This window comes from Mercenaria mercenaria, chromosome 3, assembly GCF_021730395.1.
Source record: "Mercenaria mercenaria strain notata chromosome 3, MADL_Memer_1, whole genome shotgun sequence".
NCBI classification, from domain to species: Eukaryota; Metazoa; Mollusca; class Bivalvia; order Venerida; family Veneridae; genus Mercenaria; species Mercenaria mercenaria.
In genome coordinates this window covers 27,796,098-27,817,463 of record NC_069363.1, presented here as the reverse complement: position 1 = coordinate 27,817,463, position 21,366 = coordinate 27,796,098, and the positions used below count along the sequence as shown (strand labels likewise).

The window sequence follows — 21,366 nt, the reverse complement described above, 5'->3', positions numbered from 1 at the left end:
AACTTTCATGATCCTAGGCCCAAGCATTCTTGATTTATCATCTAGAAACCGTAGACCTGTTCTGGGTCAATGTGACCTTGACCTTTGACCTACTGACCTCAAAATCAAAAGGGTTCGTCTGCTGGTCATGATCAATATCTTTATTAAGTTTCGTGACCCTAGGTCTAAGCATTCTTGAGTTATCCTCCAGAAACCGTTTAACTGTTCTTGGTCATTGTGACCTTGACCTTTGACCTACTGGTCTCAAAATCAATAGGGGCCATCTGCTGGTCATGACCAACCTCCCTATCAATATTCATGATCCTAGGCCCAAGCATTCTTGAGTTATCATCCTGAAACTGTTTAACTGTTCCTGACCTTGACCTTTGACCTACTGATCTCAAAATCAATAGGGTCATCTGCTGGTTATGACCAACCTCCCTATCAACTTTTATGATCTTAGACCCAAGCGTTCTTAAGTTACCATGCGGAAACCGATTGGTCTACATACCGACCGACAAACAGACATCTGCAAAACAATATACCCTTCCTTCTTCGGAGGGGTGGGGGGGGGGGGGCATAAAAATCTGTTAGAAGAAGACCAAGTTTGAACAAAGTAGTATTGAAAACAGAGTTCATAGAGACCCAAAGGTATGCTTCCGTTAATACCATATAACATTTTCCCTAATGACTGAAAAAACATCACAGAGTGGAGAAAGCAACTGAGGAGCATCACGGAGTGGAGTTGGAGTGATTCGTCTGAAGAACATCAGAGTGGAGAGGGCAACTGAAGGGCATCAACGAGAGGGCGGCTGAAGAACATCAAAGTTGCGAGAGCGATATAAAGAGCATCGCAGAGTGATGAAGGTAACTGAAGATCATCACAGAGAGGACAGGGCGACTGAAGATCATCAGAAAGTAGAGTGGGCGACTGAAGAGCATCACAGAGAGTACAGTGCAACTGAAGAGCATCACAGAGTGGAAAGGGCAACTGAAGAGCATCACAGAGAGGACAGAGCGTCTGAAGAGCAACACAGAGTGGACAGGGCGACTGAAGAGCACCACAGAGTGGGGCGGGCGACTGAAGAGCATCACAGAGAGGACAGGATGACTGAAGAACATCACAGAGAGGACAGGGCAAGTGAAGAGCATCACAGAGAGGAAAGGGCAACTGAAGAGCATCACAGAGAGGACATGGTGACTGGTGAGCATCACAAAGTAGAGGGGGCGACTGAAGAGCATCACAGAGAGGACAGGGTGACTGAAGAACATCACAGAGAGGACAGGGCGACTGAAGAGCATCACAGAGTGGAAAGGGCGACTGAAGAGCATCACAGAGAGGACATGGCGACTGATGAGCATCACAAAGTAGAGAGGGCAACTGAAGAGCATCACAGAGAGGACAGGGTGACTGAAGAACATCACAGAGAGGACAGGGTGACTGAAGAACATCACAGAGTGGAAAGGGCGACTGAAGAGCATCACAGAGTGGAAAGGGCGACTGAAGAGCATCAGAGAGAGGACAGGGTGACTGAAGAACATCACAGGGAGGACAGGGCGACTGAAGAGCATCAGAGGGGACAGGGCAACTGAAGAGCATCACAGAGTGGAAGGGGCGACTTAAGAGCATCACGGAGAGGACAGGGTAACTGAAGAGCACCACAGAGTGGAAAGGGCGACTGAAGAGCATCACAGAGAGGACAGGGTGACTGAAGAGCATCACAAAGTGGAAAGGGCGACTGTAGAACATCGCAGAGAGGTCAGGGCAACTGAGGAACTTCACAGAGTGGACAGGGCGACTGAAGAGCATCCCAGAGATGACAGGGCGACTGAAGAACATTACAGAGATGACAAGGCGACTGAAGAGCATCACAGAGTGGAAAGGGCGGCTGAAAAGCATCACAGAAAGGACAAGGCGACTGAAGAGCATCACAAGAGTGGAAATGGCGACTGAAAAGCATCACAGAGAGGACAGGGTGACTGAAGAGCATCACAGAGTGGAAAGGGCGACTGAAGAGCATCACAGAGAGGACAGGGCACCCGCCCGCTTAGCTCAATAGGGAAAGCGCAGATCTATGGATCGCGTGGTCGTGAGTTCGATCCCCGGGCGGGGCGGATGTTCTCTGTGACGATTTGATAAAAGACATTGTGTCTGAAATCATTCATCCTCCACCTCTGATTCATGTGGGGAAGTTGGCAGTTACTTGCGGAGAACATGTTTGTACTGGTACAGAATCCAGGAACACTGGTTAGGTTAACTGCCCGCCATTACATAACTGAAATACTGTTGAAAACGGCGTTAAACCCAACACAAAGAGAGGTAAGGGCGACTGAAGAGCATCACAAAGTTGAGAGGGCGACTGAAGAGCATCACAGGGACATGGCGACTGAAGAGCATCACAAAGTAGTGGGCAACTAAAGATAATCACAGAGAGGACAGGGTGACTGAAGAGCATCACAACGTGTAGAGGGCAACTGAAGAATATCATTGAGTGGACAGGGTGACTGAGGAGCATCACCGAGAGTTGAGGGCGACTGAAGAGCATCACAGAATGGAGAGGGCAATTAAAGAACATCAAAGAGTGGAGAGGGTGACTGAAGAACGCCAGAGTTGTGAGCATCAAAGAGTGGAGAGGACGACTGAAGAAAATTAGAGTTGAGATGGAGAATGAAGAACATCAAGGAGTGGAGTGGAGAGGGCGACTGAAGAACATCAGAGTTGTGAGCTTGACTGAAGGGCATCAGAGAGTGGAGAGTGTGACTGAAGAGCATCATAGAGTGGAGAGGTACTGAGGAACATGACTTAAGAACACAGAGTAGAGAGGGCAACTGAAGAGTATCACAGAGGGGAGAGGAAGATTGATGAACATCAGTGTGAAGAGGATGACTGAAGAACATCACAGAGAGGAGAGGGCGACTGAAGAACAGGTGACTGAGGAGCATCACAGAGAGTTAAAGGCGTCTGAAGAGCATCACAGAGTGGAGAGGGCAATTAAAGAACATCATAGAGTGGAGAGGGTGACTGAAGAACATCAAATAGTGGAGATGGCGACTGAAGAACAGAGTTGTGAGGTTGACTGAAGGGCATCAAAGAGTAGAGAGTGTAACTGAAGAACATCATAGAGTGGAGAGGGCAACTGGAATGTATCACAGAGGGTAGAGGGAGATTGATGAACATAGTGCGAAGAGGATGACTGAAGAATAACATGGAGTGGAGAAGGCGACTGAAAAGCATCAGACTGGACAATGCGACTGAAGAGTACCACGGAGTTGAGAGGGTGACCTAATCAAGGAGTAGAGGGTGACTAAAGAGCATCAGAGAGGACAGGATGACTGAAGAGTATCATATTATGGAGAGGGACTGAAAAGCATCGAGGAGTGGGGAGGGACTGAAGAGCATCATGGTGTGGAGAGGGACTGAAAAGCATCATGTGGTGGAGAGGGCAACTGACAAGAGGGTCATGATGACCCTGTATCACTCACCTGCTAAACTTGGCCTTGGAATCATCAAGATAAACATTCTGACCAAGTTTCAAGAAAATAGGGTCATAAATGTGGCCTCTACAGTTTTAACAAGCTTCTCCTTTGATTTGAGTGGTGACCTAGTTTTTGACCCCACATGAACCAGTTTCGAACTTCACCTAGGAATCATCAAGATAAACACTCTTACCAAGTTTCATGAAGATGTGGCCTCAAGAGTGTTAACAAGCTTTTCCTTTGATTTGAGCAGGTGACCTAGATTTTGACCTTAGATGACCCAGTTTTGAACTTGGCCTAGGAATCATCAAGATAAACATTCTGACCAGATTTCATGAAGATATGCTCATAAATGTGGCCTCTAGAGTGTTAACAGCTTTTCCTTTGATTTGACCTAGTTTTTTACCCCACATGACACAGTTTCAAACTTGGTCCAGAGATCATCAAGATAAACATTCTGTGCGAGTTTGTATCAAATCAAAGCATTAATGAAACCTCTTTACGGCTGAAAGGGCCAGAATAGAAAATTTTGCCCCTTTCAGGAGCAGTATCTCTAGAATCCATGATGGAATCTAGCCGGTTTTTGGAAGGAACTGAAATCTTATTTCGACTTCAATTGTCTGTAAGTGAGGCTAAAATTGAATGTAAAATGTCACTTCTATCGTGTTCACAAGGTAAAAATTAACAAATTTTGGCTCTTTCAGGGGTCAATCAGGGGCCGTAACTCCAAAACCTGTGATTGGGTCTGATGGATTCATCTTAGCATCCAAGATCTATTGTTGTTAAAGATATTTTGCAAGTTTGTATCAAATCAAACCATAAATGAAGTCTCTATATGGCTGCAATTTTTTTTTACTTTTAAGGGGCCATAACTCTACAACCCATTATGAGATCTACCCAGTTTTCGAAAGGAACAGAGATATTATACCAATACAAGTTGTGTGCAATTCTGATTAAAATCTATTGCAAAATGTGGTCTCTACCATGTTAACAAGCCAAAAAAGCAGATTTTGGCACTTTCAGGGGTTATATCTCTGATACGGACGATAGGATCTGGCCAGTTTTCGAAAGGAACCGAGATATTATGCCAATACAAGTTGTGTGCAAGTTTGATGAAAATCAATTGCAAAATGAGGTCTCTAACTTGTTCACAAGAAATTGTGGATGGACGGACACCTTCTCACGTGACAGGTGAGCTAATCAAAGGCCTGAACGGCCTGAGTCGGCTATTGATTGATGTACTGACAGTATAGTCTACCAGTTTCAGTTTGTTTTTAGTTTTTTTCTTAAAATTTCATAATGCAGCTCGATATTTACCCAAAATATTATATCCGGATACGATTATACTTTTCTCCAGTTTGAACAATATATTTTACAAATTGTGATGATACGAAGACATTTAGCAGCAATTGGCAGTATCTGACATGAAGTTTACGGTTAAATTACCTCTTATTAATTTTTTCATAAAAAGTTGTTTCGTTTCGTGAAAGCAGCCAAACATAGACGACTACTTTCGATTTCAAAAACTACAAGAAAAGACAATTTAATGTTTCACCGATTGTTTATTCTCGAAAAATAAGAATTTAAATCATTTTTAATATCAGTAGTAACTAAACAAACCAGTAAGAGCTTCTTCTTCCGATAGTTTATCCGTTTACTGACTGCAAAATTCAACCCACGCGAAGTTTATAGAAATCATACAATGCGTGTTTACGTTCAATGTGGGAGAATTAAGGCTGATCGGCTATGTTACCTAACGCATCCAGAAGATCAGATTTTGTTTTAAAAAAGCATTGTGTTTTTCTGTAATTTATAAACGTTTTATACGCTTAGAAATTATTAGACATGCGTATTGCATTATTTCTATACGTAATTTCGCTAATACGCATCTTATCTGAGCCCTGTGGAACTATTTTTGTCTTTCGCTGATGTTACCCAAGCTTTGTAATGCGCAATTCTCAAAATGCACATTTATGCTTAAGAGTTACATTCAAGTATTGCACATTACAGTCATAAATATGACAGATTACATCGTATATTGGTCATAGCAAGGGAACTGACACAACTTAACGCATCAGCAGTGAACTGTTGAAGTTGAGAATCTAATGGAACTACATCCCTTCACTGTGTTATTTGGTCCATTTAGAGAATCGTTCGATAGCAAGGACTCGTCAAAAGGCTTTCAGCCTTTAGCAGACTCAAAAACCATCATGGAGTGGAGAGGGCGCCTGAAAAGCATTATGTGGTGGAGAGGGCAACTGAATAGCAACATGTGGTGGAGAGGGCAACTGAATAGCATCATGTGGTGGAGAGGGCAACTGAATAGCACCATGGAGAGGAGAGGACGACTGAAAAGCATTATGTGGTGGAGAGGGCGACTGAAAAGCTTCATGGGGTGGAGAGGGCAACTGAAAAGCATCATGTGGTGGAGAGGGCAACTGAATAGCATCATGTGGTGGAATGGGCAACTGAATAGTATCATGTGGTGGAGAGAGCAACTTAATAGCATCATATGGTGGAGAGGACAACTGAAAAACATCATGTGGTGGAAAGGGCAACTGAATAGTATCACAGAGTGGAGAGGGCAACTGAATAGCATCATGGAGTGGAGACGGCAACTGAAAAGCATCATGTGGTGGAGAGGGCAACTGAATAGCATCATGTGTTGGAGAGGGCAACTGAATAGCATGATGGAGTGGAGAGGGTGGCTGAATAGCATGATGGGATGGAGAGGGCAACTGAATAGCATCATTTGGTGGAGAGCAACTGAATAGCATCATGGAGTGGAGAGGGTGACTGAATAGCATCATGTGGTGGAGAGCAACTGAATAGCATGATGGAGTGGAGAGGGTGACTGAATAGCATCATGTGGTGGAGAGCAACTGAATAGCATGATGGAGTGGAGAGGGCAACTGAATAGCATGATGGGGTGGAGAGCAACTGAATAGCATCATGGAGTGGAGAGGGCAACTGAATAGCATTATGTGGTGGAGAGCAAATGAATAGCATGATTGGGTGGAGAGCAACTGAATAGCATGATGGAGTGGAGAGGGCAACTGAATAGCATCATGTGGTGGAGAGCAACTGAATAGCATGATGGAGTGGAGAGGGTGACTGAATAGCATGATGTGGTGGAGAGCAACTGAATAGCATCATGTGGTGGAGAGCAAATGAATAGCATGATGGGGTGGAGAGCAACTGAATAGCATGATGGAGTGGAGAGGGCAACTGAATAGCATGATGGAGTGGAGAGGGTGACTGAATAGCATCATGTGGTGGAGAGCAACTGAATAGCATGATGGAGTGGAGAGGGTGACTGAATAGCATGATGGGGTGGAGAGGGCAACTGAATAGCATCATGTGGTGGAGAGCAACTGAATAGCATGATGGAGTGGAGAGGGTGACTGAATAGCATGATGGGGTGGAGAGGGCAACTGAATAGCATCATGTGGTGGAGAGCAACTGAATAGCATCACAGAGTGGAGAGAGCAACTGAATAGCATGATGGAGTGGAGAGGATGACTGAACAGCATGAAGGAGTGGAGAGGGCAACTGAATAGCATCACGTGATGGACAGCAACTGAATAGCATGATGGGGTGGAGAGGAGAATCATGCAGTAGGCCAAAAGTTCCATTTAGTTAAACTAAATATCATTTTACAGATGTAACCAGTAATATTCACTTTACTACTGTTAGTAGCTGTAGACTTTTACAGTGTAATGGATGCCCAATGCATTTCATATCCAAATGAAAACTGTGTAACAGCACCTCTTTCCTAAAGTGATTACATGGCAATAAACTGTCAAGTGAATCTGGAATTGATATAGGACAAAAAAAGTCATACTTGCAAAATGCATTTTATTATCATTCAAGAAATAAAGATCTGTTCTGCAAAATATGAAGATACAACTTCTTAAAATGTAATAACAATTCTATGTTTTCATAATCTGCATAATGGGAGCATTCATGATTATTCCCGGTAACATTCAGTGCAGTCAGTATCAATCAAAGGGTAAGCATCTGAATATTTAAACATTTCATTAACCGATAAAAATGCTGTCCACAAATTTATCATATATAACCAAACTGAATCAATGCTTTAGAATTTTCTTCGCTGTTGAAACTAGAGCTATCACTAAAGGTGATGAATGTACCCCCCACATGCACTGACACAGTACATTGCAATTTGATGCACCCAAGATTGCATAATTATGTGGACTGTATGTATATAGAATGTATGTATACAGTATAGTAACAAAAAACAAAGTCCCATAACTATGCAGAATATTTATCTAAAAGAATGTAACATGCACCATGCACAACTAGGGTTGGTACTGATCACTTGTGTGAAGTTTCATTAAATTGTGTCAAGGGGATGAGGAGATATGGTGCGCACAAGATTGTGTCTATGTATATAGTATAGTAACAAAAAAAAACAAAGTCCCATAACTCTGCAAATTTTTTTTCTGAAAGAACCTAACATGCCCCATGCACAACTACTGTTGTTACTGATCACTTGTGTGAAGTTTCATTAAATTGTGTCAAGGGGATGAGGAGAGATGGTGTGCACAAGATTGTGTCTATGTATATAGCATAGTAACAAAAAAACAAAGTCCCATAACTCTGCAAATTTTTTTTCTAAAAGAACCTAACATGCCCCATGCACAACTACTGTTGGTACTGATCACTTGTGTGAAGTTTCATTAAATTGTGTCAAGGGGATGAGGAGAGATGGTGCGCACAAGATTGTTCTAGTATACAGTATAGTAACAAAAAAACAAAGTCCCATAACTCTGCAATTTTTTTTTCTAAAAGAACCTAACATGCCCCATGCACAACTAATGTTGGTACTGATCACTTGTGTGAAGTTTCATTAAATTGTGTCAAGGGGATGAGGAGAGATGGTGCGCACAAGATTGTGTCTATGTATATAGTATAGTAACAAAAAAACAAAGTCCCATAACTCTGCAAATTTTTTTTCTAAAAGAACCTAACATGCCCCATGCACAACTACTGTTGGTACTGATCACCTGTGTGAAGTTTCATTAAATTCTGTCAAGGGGATAAGGAGAGATGGTGCGCAAAAGATTGCGTCTACGGACAGACAGACAGACAGACAACCTGAAACCAGTATACCCCCCCCTTACAACTTTGTTGTCGGGGGGTACAAATACTTGCAGACGACTCATTGTTGATAACAGAAGCAGAGTTTAAAAGATTCTAAGGGTTTGGTATTGATGGTATAAAGTATGGAAGGTTTTACCCGGCAATTCACTAATACTGACTACACATTCTTGATCAAGAACCATTTGTGGCTTTTACCAATTTAACAAATTTCAGTTATCAACAATGTATGAAGAAAATTCCCTGTCCAGACCATGAACTCTTCATTACTAGAAATCAAGTGAGCAACTTCAAAAATGTGTTATTATTTTGAATTAATCTTCGTATCAACATGGGTATAACTGAAACACAATAGTTTGCTTTTATACTCGAATAACAGTGATTGTACTGTTATGATAAAATCATTTTACAATGTTCTTTGTAAGTATTGTATATAAACACTGAGGTAAGATCACTTTCACTGGTATGAATATTTTTCATCACTATGATACTGGCAGTTGTTGTCAATAAAACCATATTACTGAGTTTTCACTATACATGCTCAGTATAAGTAAGACTGCTTTAGTTTCCTGTAATTAATGTGATGTTAAACTCTGGCATGTATCCACTACAGCTTCCTGATTTTCCATATTATTGTATATACATATCAATACATACATGTGTATATCTATAAATGTTAACATTTTAGTAAGGCTTTATATTGCAATAGATTTTTTATCAAACTGAAGAAGCTACTTTTTAAGTATTGTGGAGGTACATAAAATTAGAGATTAATGTCAAGGTAATAATAAATTCACCATTTCAAATGGTCATCTTGATACTGATGCACTCTGTAACATTAGTCTAGTGGTTTCACAATGTAATTAACAATTATAATTATCATTCAAAACATGACAAAATAACACCTGTATGGCATATGTTTTCATATAAATGAAATACCAGTATGTATCTGCAAAATGATACAAAATAAGTATAAACCAAAACCTAACACCAGAATATGAACGGGAGATACAAGTTACCAAAACTGTAAATTCCTTACTATTTATAACTTACATTTCTGTAACTGGAATAATTATTTTCTTGACATGTGAATCTTCTTTTATGGTTTTGTTACGATGTTTTTCTATGAAATGGTTGTAGATTAAGGTAATGGTCAATGATAGAAATAAATATTTAAACTACATTTACGGAGCTTTTTTAAAAAGAATTCCAACTATACTGAGAAATTTAACAAACATAGAGCTCACCTGACTTATACAATTAATGTCAGAACATGGCACAAATCTCAACCTTGATTTTTTCTACACACAGAATTTTTTTATTTCATTTGGGATTTAACATTGTTATTATTGTGTCTGTATATAACTGCAATGTTTGAAGTGCATGTTTTTTCTTCTATTCACAATAGCAGGTTTACATTATCTTTATCAATAACTTAATCAGTCAATTCACTTTTCGGAGTCATTTTTTAAATCCGACAAATTGTTACATATTTTTCACACTATGGCGTAACATCTTAAAACATTTTGAAGTAAGCTTTTGTTTGATGAATTATCTTTTCATGTTTCTTTAATGAACCTGGTAAAATGATAAAATTATAGCATCAATTCCAGCAATCTCTGTATCCCCCTGTAAAACAGATCAAAACAATAATTCTTTCCAACCAATTTCCAATTATCTGAGAAGTAATCAGATGTTTTTAAATGCCCTGAATGCAGAAACAAGGAAAAATACATTTTGCTTAAATGTTGTTGAAAGCTTAATTCTTCACAATGCAAATAGCAAACAAAAATTGAACATGAAAAAAAAAGAAGAGAAATTACTCGCCTCTTTGGACTTTTAAGAAGTCCTTACTAGAGACTAGGAGGTGCCGTCCTTGCTGGAGACAATACGGTGCCAAGCAGGGTCAAAGTATGCAAACTATATATATAACAAGAGCTGTCGGAGGACAGCAACGCTCGACTATTCAACAGCCTTGTCAATTGAATGAATACAAGTTGAAAAAGGGCATAATTTTGTAAAATGCAAAGTAGAGGTATTGAACCTCTGTACTGCATGTCATATCATGACAGTGAACAAGTGTGTGAAGTTTCAATCCTTTCCAATTTGTGGATACTGAGATACCAGCTTACATACAAAAACTTAACAAAAAAGTGCTAAGTCAAAGGGGCATAATTTTGTAAAAATGCCAAGTAGAGTTATGGGACCTTCACAGTGCATGTTAGATCATGACAGTGAACAAGTGTGTGAAGTTTCAATCCATTCCAATTAGTGGATACTGAGATATCAGATTACATACAAAAATTTAACCAAAACTGCTAAGTCGAAAAAGGGGCATAATTTTGAAAAAAAAGAGAGTAGAGTTATGGGACTTGCTTAGTGCATGTCAAATCATGATAGTGAACAAGTATGTGAAGTTTCAATCCATTCCCATTAGTAACTACTGAGATACCAGCTTACATACAAAACCTTAACCAAAAATTTCTAAGTCGAAAAAGGGGCATAATTTTGTAAAAAAGCAAAATAGAGTTATGGAACCTGTGCAATGTAGATCAGTTCATCACAGTGAATAAGTGTGTGAAGTTTCAATCCATTCCCACAAGTGGTTACTGAGTTACCAGCTTACATACAAAACCTTAACCAAAAATTTCTAAGTCGAAAAAGGGGCATAATTTTGTAAAAAAGCAAAATAGAGTTATGGAACCTGTGCAATGTAAGTCAGTTTGTCACAGTCAATAAGTGTGTGAAGTTTCAATCCATTCCCACAAGTGGTTACTGAGATACCAGCTTACATACAAAACCTTAACCAAAATCGGGACGCGGACGCGGACGCGGACGCGGACGCATGGGCGAGTGCAATAGCTCACTATTCTATGAATAGTCGAGCTAAAAACAAAATATGACTCATACAATTTTTCGACAGGCATTTTTTATTAAATAAGACCACGAAGCAAGTGATTGGATGCGAGTATCAATATGAATTTCCAAGACCTGCACAGTTCGTTACCTGTGACACAGACAGGCTTTGTTAAAACTTGTTTTATGATATAAATGAAATGAATATTAACGGCTGCAGAGAAACAAGCAAAAAGTTGCACTAGGATTGTCCTTGCATTATTCGCATTACAAATGAAAATAGGCATCAAAATAAATAAATAAAAGAATCTGAAACAGCTTAATTTATATCAGTATTTATAATATACTCATTTTTAAATTCTGTTAGGTTATAATGGAACCTCTGATGTCAATATTTTTTCTAAATGTTTTTCAAATATCATAAAATGTGCTGCTCCTTAAAAATTTCATCAACAAAAATGTTTTCAATTTTATCATTTATAAGAATGTTATTAGACATATGACTTTACAAAAACATTCCCCCCCCCCCCCCCCCATTGATGTATCCTATGTTTTTAATCAGTTTGTAAATACAAACTTTAGAAGGAGCCAAGACTGATCAGTGAATATGCATTTTATGATATTTGTTATTCCTTATTGCAGATGACAGATAGGGAGCATTCATAGCAAAGTACTGTGTAAAATGTAAATGGTGGGCAGGGAAACGGTCTGTGCAGGTCCTTAAACAACAATGTCAAATAAATATGAATCCCTGTCATACATAGGCATGATAAAAATCACTGAGTAACAATACAAACAGTCTTCTATTGTTTGTTTCACATATTCTGTGACATCATTTGAATTTTTTCCCTTAATTAAATGACACAAATTTAAACCATACATTTTCCTAGAGGCCCCACTGAGAGGTCAATGGTATCTTGTGATGTTTTTCTTTCAATGCCAAAATTTTCATTTAATAGGAAAATCTGACTTATTCAGGTAAATATATGCCCCACTGTTGTATAATTACCCTGGGTCAAACATATTCTATGCTCCAAATTTTTAAAGGAAACAATTACAAATGAAGCAAAGATGTTCTATTTTTCCAAAAAAACTACAAATATATAACAATGCTGTTAAATTCACAATTGAAAATAATTTAAAAATTTGCTCAATTTAACAGATAGTGAAACCCCTCTATTTTTTACAATAATGTATGTAACCATGAAGGACCTGTGTCAAAAAACATGCGAATAATATAACTCCTCAAGCAGTAACTTCTATTTATAAATATATGTTAATTACATAAACTACATGTTGAAAATGCCAAATAAAACTATATTTATGTATCAGTGGGTGGTAGTTACACGATGAATATCTGTAATGTACTCATTGCACAAGTGGTGTGAGGAATAGACAAGTCTAAACTGTGTTCAATATATATAAACAACCTTTATTACAAAATAAAATGAAATGTTTCCAAAAGTTGTGTTGAGAAAGTCATTGTGCATGTCAGCTGTATTATCAATATATGTAACTGTAAATGAAATATATATATTCAATTTTTCCATCACAGGTCAAGGCTACCTGTATACTTTCATATGTGAGTAAACTTTTTATCTAGTAATAACAGCCAGTGTGTTGTTTTGACCAGTTAATATGTAAAGAGCAGCATACCAATAGTCCTTTTTTCATATACATGATAAGTATGTATGTGTCTTTATGTTGTGTTAACTAAGTTGCATTAAAAAATATATATTTCACAGTTGCCATTTTGTTTAGTCTACACAAACAATGTGTTTTATATTAAACAGAGTGGATGAAAAAGTTGTCTCCCATATATATTGAAAATACAACGCTTCTATAGAACACCGGGCAATTATCATGAACTTGTAGTTGTAACATACACATCAGCACTGAATATCAACTGTAGATGGCAAATAATTTTAACATCTCTGGATTCCTTATATTAAATAAATGTAAAAACCATAAATATTTCATAAACCACAAATCTTACTCCATAATTGTGTCATTCATAGATTTCAACAGTCTTAGTTGCTCACAATGCAAGACCTATCTCAATATATTTCATACCTGGAAAACTTATTCACAAACTTAAATACTTATTTAAATAATAAAACAGAAATACAAAGATTTCAAAGATTGGACTGTTTACAGGGCAAGGGCAATCTATAAATACTGACTGGAAATGGAGCCATGGCTGTCACCACATTGTGTGATAATATCTCTAAATCCAACAAGCATCAGCATGAAAATGTATAAACATGAATGTGAATTCTATATACAGGACCTATGCATAGTAAATTGATTTGATTGTTATGTTCAAGATGAACAAGCTGCAATAACCTGTAACTGAAATGGGAGGTTAGTGCATTTCTCTCATTAACTACTGATCAACGTAGCTTTATCTACTCACAACTGCCTGGACGGACATCTACAAAAATATTTTCTTTGTGCTAATTGGTAGGATTCTACAACTGTTAGTATTACATAATGATAAATTGATAATTTCAGTACATATATCTTTCTTTAATTCTGCAAATGTTATAGTATATCACCATATAATTTTAGGACTCTTGAAACAAAATCATGATAACTATGTACAGATTATTTCTCATTTACATTTCTCCATGGCTAGCAAAATGAAAGGAGAAAAAAACACCCAAAATCTGTTGAATGCAGCATTTTTTGTCTTGGATTTAATAGAAATGTTTTAAATAACCCTATTTTCTGTTTCTCTGTTTAAGCTAATTTCAAAATAAAAGTTCAAACTTGTTATTAATTAATACAGTAATATTTACACAGTCAATTTCAACAGTTTTCCAGTTTATTTAGACAACTGTAGATCAAATGAGATCAAAATTAATGCAAATACTAGCAACAAATAAGCATAAATACAAAGTCAAATGAAATGAAATATAAAATGCTTTAAAGAAGTTTTTAACAAGCCTTTTTCCTATAAAAAAATTAATGAAATGCTACAAAACTCATTTATGATGGAGTAAAGTGGGGAACAGCAGTGCTAAGAAATGTATGTCTGAGGGAAGGGAAATAGTACAGCTGTTGCTGTTCACTGCCATACTGATGTACTGAAAATATGGCAACGTCTATGATATACCAGTACAGAATTTTGGAACACTGTTACAACAGAGATGAATAACTTCAATAAAATAATGTCCTTTGAAAATTAAAAAGAAAAGTGTAAATCATCTATGTTTGCTTTGTTTTGTCACAAATTCTTTAATTTTGTGGGCAAAAAAAAAGGTTATCTCATCTTGAAATTAACTTGGATCGATCTACCTCTACCTGCAATAACTTGTATGTTCTTGCCTTACAAATATATTAAATTTACGTACTGTCCATATTTGTCAGTTGACACAGATTCAAAATTTCGAATGACAGCCCCAGGAAATAGAAAATCATCTCATATCACACAGTTGTTATTATAGATGATTACTCATTAGTATAATTTTAAGTTTTCTCAAGTTTCTGGTAGAAATATACTTTGTGAAATTGTATTCTATTTTGGGTTAACATCCAATTTACCTAAATCATACAGATAAATGTTAGTGGTTGATACAAGCTAATGAGACACAATATTATGCCTTGTTTCACTTCTATTTCCAGTAAAATATCAAAACTAACATTCATGGAGACTTATATATATTCCTCAAGGACAAATAAAATACAATTTTGCTAAAAATGTGAATAAAAAAAAAAGGATCGCGGTTGATGCTATTACAGACTGAAACGAAGAGAAAACAAAGATTGTGGCACAATTCACATTCGTCATAACACAAACTGGGGATAAATGAGGACGCACATGCTAGTGTGACTTAGTTTTACTTCTATACCTGCTATACTAGTAAATTCTTGGCTTGATGCAAGCCCTTCACACAACCATTGTTAAACAAGAAAACTTTTATTTTTATAGCTTATACAAACATAGGTAACTTTCTTTTACACAATTAACCCATCTCTAAATCTAACCAGTTGCTAGTACTAAAAGTTACTTTTTCACCAACTGTATTGCAGTGCCAGCTTCAAAACAAAATATACTTGTTTTGGTCAAGAGTATAAGTAAATGAACAAAAATACACAAAATAACACAATGTAATAGAAATGTTTATCACACATGGACCAAAGATCACAATGGTTTTGAAGAGACATTTTATATACAGATATACCTCTACCTGCCCATACTTAAAGAAAACTACAGATCATTTCTTACAAATAAACAGTTATATAGCACAAACCTTCTAACAGAACTTCTCCATTAGACTTTCAAAAAAATACTAAAAGCAAGTTGTTTAATTTTCGAACAAACAGTAACAGGGATTTATGGCATGTGTTTGTAAAAGTCCAACTCGTCTTTTCAATGACAATATCTAAAAAAATAAATTTATTTTATGTACATGAAAAATCCCTTTTTACACATGAACAATTATTATCTAATAAATATTGCAACAGTAATTAATAAACAAGAGGACCATGATGGTCCTGAATCGCTCACCTCTTCCCACATGACCCAGTTTTGAGTATGATGTCGTTTTTTCTATTATTTGACATAGTGACCTAGTTTTTGAGCTCATGTGACCCAGTTTTGAACTTGACCTAGATATTATCAAGATAAAAATTCTGACCAATTTTCATGAAGATCCATTGAAAAATATGGTCTCTAGAGAGGTCACAAGGTTTTTCTATTATTTGACCTATTGACCTAGTTTTCGAAGGTACATGACCCTGTTTTGAACTTTACCTAGATATCATCAAGGTGAACACTCTCACTAATTTTCATAAATCTCATGAAAAATATGGCACCTAGAGAGGTCACAAGGTTTTTCTATTTTTATACCTACTGGCCTAGTTTTTGACCGCACGTGACCCAGTTTCGAAACTGACCTAGATATCATCAAGGTGAACATTCAGATCAATTTTCATGAAGATCCATTGAAAGATATGGCCTCTAGAGAGGTCAAAAGATTTTAATAATTTTAGACCTACTGACCTAGTTTTTGACCGATGTTGACCCAGTTTCAAACTTGACCTAGATATCATCAAGATGAACATTCAGACCAACTTTCATACAGATCCCATGAAAAGTATGGCCTCTAGAGAGGTCACAAGGTTTTTTTATTATTTGACCTACTGACCTAGTTTTTTAAGGCACATGACCCAGTTTCAAACTTGTCCTAGATATCATCAAGGTGAACATTCTGACCAATTTTTATGGAGATCCATTCATAAGTGTGGCCTCTAGAGAGGTCACAAGGTTTTTCTATTTTTAGACCTACTGACCTAGTTTTTGACCACACATCACCCTGTTTCGAACTTGACCTAGATATCATCAAGATGAACATTCAGACCAATTTTCATACAGATCCCATGAAAAATATGGCCTTTAGAGAGGTCACGAAGTTTTTCTATTATTTGACCTACTGACATAGTTTTTAATGGCAGGTGACCCACTTTCGAACTTGACCTAAATATCATCAAGAGGAACATTCAGACCAACTTTCATACAGATCCCATGAAAAATATGGCCTCAAGAGAGGTCACAAGGTTTTTCTATTATTTGACCTACTGACCTAGTTTTTGAAGGCACGTGACCCACTTTCGAACTTGACCTAGATATCATCAAGGTGAACATTCTGACCAATTTTCATGAAGATCTCATGAAATATATGGCCTCTAGGGAGGTCACAAGGTTTTTCTATTTTTAGACCTACTGACCTAATTTTTGACCGCACATGACCCAGTTTCAAACTTGACCTAGATATCATCAAGGTGAACATTCAGACCAACTTTCATACAGATCCCATGAAAAAATATGGCCTTTAGAGAGGTCACAAGGTTTTTCTATTATTTGACCTACTGACCTAGTTTTTGAAGGCACGTGACCCAGTTTCGAACTTGACCTAGATATCATCAAGATGAACGTTCTGACCCATTTTCATGAAGAACTTGTGAAATATATGGCCTCTAGAGAGGTCACAAGGTTTTTCTATTTTTAGACCTACTGACCTAGTTTTTGTCGGCACGTGACCCAGTTTCGATTTGGCCTAGCTATCATCAAGGTGAACATTCTGACCAATTTTCATGAAGATCTTTTGAAATATATGGCCTCTAGAGAGGTCACAAGGTTTTTCTATTTTTAGACCTACTGACCTAGTTTTTGATGGCACGTGACCCAGTTTCGAACTTGACCTAGATATCATCAAGATGAACATTCTGACCAACTTTCATAAAGATCCCACAAAAAATGTGACCTCTAGAGTGGTCACAAGCAAAAGTTTACGGACGGACGGACGACGGACGCTGCGTGATCACAAAAGCTCACCTTGTCACTATGTGACAGGTGAGCTAAAAATTGGCCATTTAGCAATGTTTTCGTTGACAAGAAAAAAAAAAAAAAAAAAAAATTGAAAAACCAAAAAATTAAAAGAGCAAATCCAAACTATATCACTAGACTTTGTAAGATAATGATGAAAGTTATATCTGCTTGAGGTTGGATAAGTTTCATTTTAAATAAGGGCAAAAAAGGAGTAAAATCAGAAAAGTAAAAAAAAAATCAATTACACTAATTGCGAACTTTCACTTCCAGCATCTCTAGTCATTGCAATAAAACAATATAAACATTTATCTTTCAAAAAATAATACTTTTTTCTTCAAATGGTTTTTAAAATGATTGGTTCTATACATACTTCCTGATGACTTCATCGAACACATTTATTCCGTTCCTCAGGATATTGTCTTGTTGTATATTCACAAGTAAGACACAGATGATTCCTAGAGATAACTATGACAGTACCTTCAACACATCATGCATAATGGCAGCACATAGATCTATAGTGTGGTTATTTAGTGTCATGTTTCATCCCACTTTTTCACATCACGACTTCATCAAGCCATCCGATTGGGTAATGTTCCAAGTCACATGACACTAAGGATACAAGTAATTGGACAATGCACCAACATTCAGTTCACATGATTTTCACTGAGCTATGTATGTGACTGGACAAAAAAAGCAAGGAATATCGCACTAGAACAATCTCCACCACACAAGAACAATCTCCACCACACAAGAACAATGAGCAAATTGTCACACTGGTTATAAAATGCTTTCTAGATAATATAAGTGTAGGCGTATTTTAGCACACAATTCACTGATTACATATCCTACTAGTGTTTTAACACATAAAACCAGCATACTTTTACAGCTGTTTAACGTCTGATTAATTGTCAGCATCATCAGAGTCTGAATCCGAGGAAGAGAGTGTATCGTTTAGTTCATGTGTGTTTGGTAGATACACAGGGATATGTTTCGGGCTCCATGTTTTTGGTATGGTTTTAGCCATACCATTTAGAGGACCATTTCGCTGTTGTACTTGTTTCGTGAGGTTCTGAAACTCTTTCATATCATCTTCAGTTATTTCATACTCTTCCTCATCTGCCTCATTCCAACCCATCTCTCGCAGTAACCTGAAATCCAACATTTCTCTGTCAGTCTACAGTGCAACTGAACAACAATAATTTTACATGTACTTTATTTCAATATCAAATTTCTTATAACCAGAATGTTTTCTTAAGGTAGTTCTACATGTTTGGAGCGAAATTTTTTCTACAATGTAGAATTTGATTAAACTCTGGAATTTTCAGAACTCTAGAACATACCTAGAAAATTCAGCAAATAAAAAAGATAGGGTCTTGTGCTTGATTTGTGTTAGACTGATCTGAAAAATGTGAACCTCATGCAATATTTCATAATGGGAGTCTATGGTAAAATCATAACTTTCATAACATTTTCGCGAATAGAAATTTTTCTACAATGTAGATTTTGATGAAACTTCTCAGTTGTAAACTAGAGGTGCTTTTGAGAAAAGCACATGTCTTCCATAACTGCCTAATCATCTGAATAGTAAGTCTGTCTTTATTGTATACTGTTTGTGGCCTACTGGTATTCACATGTTGGAGTAACCGGTCTACAATGCTGTATCGGTAGTGTTGGTAATTATGTTCAAGGGCCATAATTCCGAAGTGCCTGGGCTAATTTGGCTAGTTATCGAACTTGACCAAGGACTTATGGTCAAACACATTTTTGTGTCATGTTTTAATATCATATTTTGACTTTAGAAATATTGTAATAGTGCCATTGTAATAAATTTACTCACATGTTGCCATTAATTCATAAAATGATTTTCATTTCCGTACCCCGAATCCTTGCTTTAATCTACATTTTCCGGATAAATGATGTTACACCATCACTTCGGTTTATCAAACGAGCAGAACTACCTTAATATGCAGCAATAAGATGTTGTTATAATACTGAACTGTAACTACCCAGACCAGATGAACCTGATCTATATGTGCCAGTCAAACTGAACTGTTTGTAAATTTTCTTCTTCAAAGACCTTTAAAAGTTGGATTATATTTTTTGTTTGAAGTCACAATAACGTTTTCGATCATACGGCCATTTTTAAACTTTAATGGAAGGTGGAATTTCCCAGTTGCTCCTCGCTGCATTCTCTTAGGTACAGGTTGGTACCTTCCATACAAGGACTAAATTTGTGTGACTGAAGAAAAATTTATCAGAAACTAGGTCAGTTAAATGGATCTTAAAATGAATTCCAGGTCTACTTTACAGATGTCATACTGTCAATGACATGACTGATATACATAAATTATGAGAAGATTTAACAATGACCCGATGTTAATGATGGAACAGTTTCTAGAATGGTAGATACCTTTGTTCTGCTTCAAGCGAGCTGGATAGATGACTGTCATCTTCATGTAAACCTAGACTGCCTACTCCATTCACGAGATCTTCCGACTCTCCAGACCGTCGCAGCTTCAAACAAAATATAAAGCTTATTTAAATTTTGATCAATAAGTAAGAACATTTTTCGAATCATTAACATTGACCATTATAGCCGACTACACAGAAAAGCCTTGGCACTTTCCATTCTAAAAATGTGTAAGTTTGTATTGTTGGGTTTATTCCTCAATAAATATTGTAATATTATGGGAGTCCGTAAACCTAACCTGTATTAACCTGTTCTCCACAAACAACTGACAACATCCTCACCTAAATCAATAGTGAAAGTTAACTCTATATTAACAATGAGACAAGAGCACTGCCTTGTGGGTGCAGATGCTCATCTGATTTTTTGGTCTCTGTATAATATAAATATTGTCCCACCCATGCTTTTCTAAGTCCAAAAGGGGCCATAATTCTTGCAAAAAGTAATGTAGAGTTACGTTACTTGCTGTGCAGAGTCAGCTTTTAATGGCCAATAACTGCTCCAAGTTTTAAAGCAATAGCTTTGACCTTTAAGGAGAAAAGTTGACTTAAACGCAAAATTTAACAAAGAAATCTGATATTTTCTAAGTCCTAAAGGGTCCATATTTCTTGCAAAAAGCAGGCTGGAGTTATGTTTCTTGCTGTACAGAGTCAGCTTTTGGTGGTAAACATGAGTTGCAAGTTTTAAAGCAATAAGCTTTGATAGTTTAGGAGAAAAGCTGATCTAAACACAAAACTTAATCAGGCAACGCCGACGCCAATCAAGTGATGACAGTAAAGCTGACCTAGACACGAAACTTAACCAAGAAATCTGATTTTCTAAGTTCAAAAGGGGCCATAATTCTTGCAAAAAGCAGGATGGAGTTATGTTTCCTGCTGTACAGAGTCAGCTGTTGATGGTGAACAAGTGTTGCAAGTTTTAAAGCAATAGCTTTGATAGTTTAGGAGAAAAGCTGATCTAAACACAAAACTTAATCAGGCAACGCCGACGCCAATCAAGTGATGACAGTAACTCATTTTTTTCTTTCAAAAAATCAAATGAGCTAAAAATGAACTTCCATTTTTTTTTATTAAAACACTGTATAGATCTTAATATGTATATTACAACAATCAGTTAAATAATGATCAAA

General features: G+C 37.1%; 3 protein-coding genes across 3 annotated transcripts in view; 1 reads left to right on the top strand and 2 right to left on the bottom strand.

Moving 5' to 3' along the window:
• Positions 1-840: 840 nt before the first annotated feature.
• Positions 841-1,572, top strand: LOC123525860 (histidine-rich glycoprotein-like). Its single transcript, XM_045305018.2, has one exon. It carries the CDS (start codon positions 841-843, stop codon positions 1,570-1,572), a length of 732 nt encoding a protein of 243 aa, XP_045160953.2.
• Positions 1,573-5,654: 4,082 nt separating this feature from the next.
• Positions 5,655-6,233, bottom strand: LOC128555866 (uncharacterized). Its single transcript, XM_053539641.1, has one exon. The coding sequence runs from the start codon at positions 6,231-6,233 to the stop codon at positions 5,655-5,657; it is 579 nt and encodes a 192-aa protein (XP_053395616.1).
• A 5,254-nt stretch (positions 6,234-11,487) lies between these two features.
• LOC123525210 (vasculin-like) overlaps positions 11,488-21,366 on the bottom strand; it is a 55,210-nt gene continuing 45,331 nt past the window's right edge. The window contains exons 8-9 of the mRNA XM_053539640.1: positions 20,181-20,284; positions 11,488-18,918 (exon numbers count right to left, since the gene is read on the bottom strand). Of these exons, the coding sequence (XP_053395615.1) occupies positions 18,672-18,918; positions 20,181-20,284 (351 nt within the window). The 3' untranslated portion in view covers positions 11,488-18,671. The remainder of the gene's footprint in view (positions 18,919-20,180; positions 20,285-21,366) is intronic.

Bases quoted from the DNA above. Each gene is read 5' to 3' on its own strand.
- LOC123525860 (XM_045305018.2), top strand. From the start codon at position 841: ATGAAGGTAACTGAAGATCATCACAGAGAGGACAGGGCGACTGAAGAT.
- LOC128555866 (XM_053539641.1), bottom strand. From the start codon at position 6,233: ATGCTATTCAGTTGCTCTCCACCAAATGATGCTATTCAGTTGCCCTCT.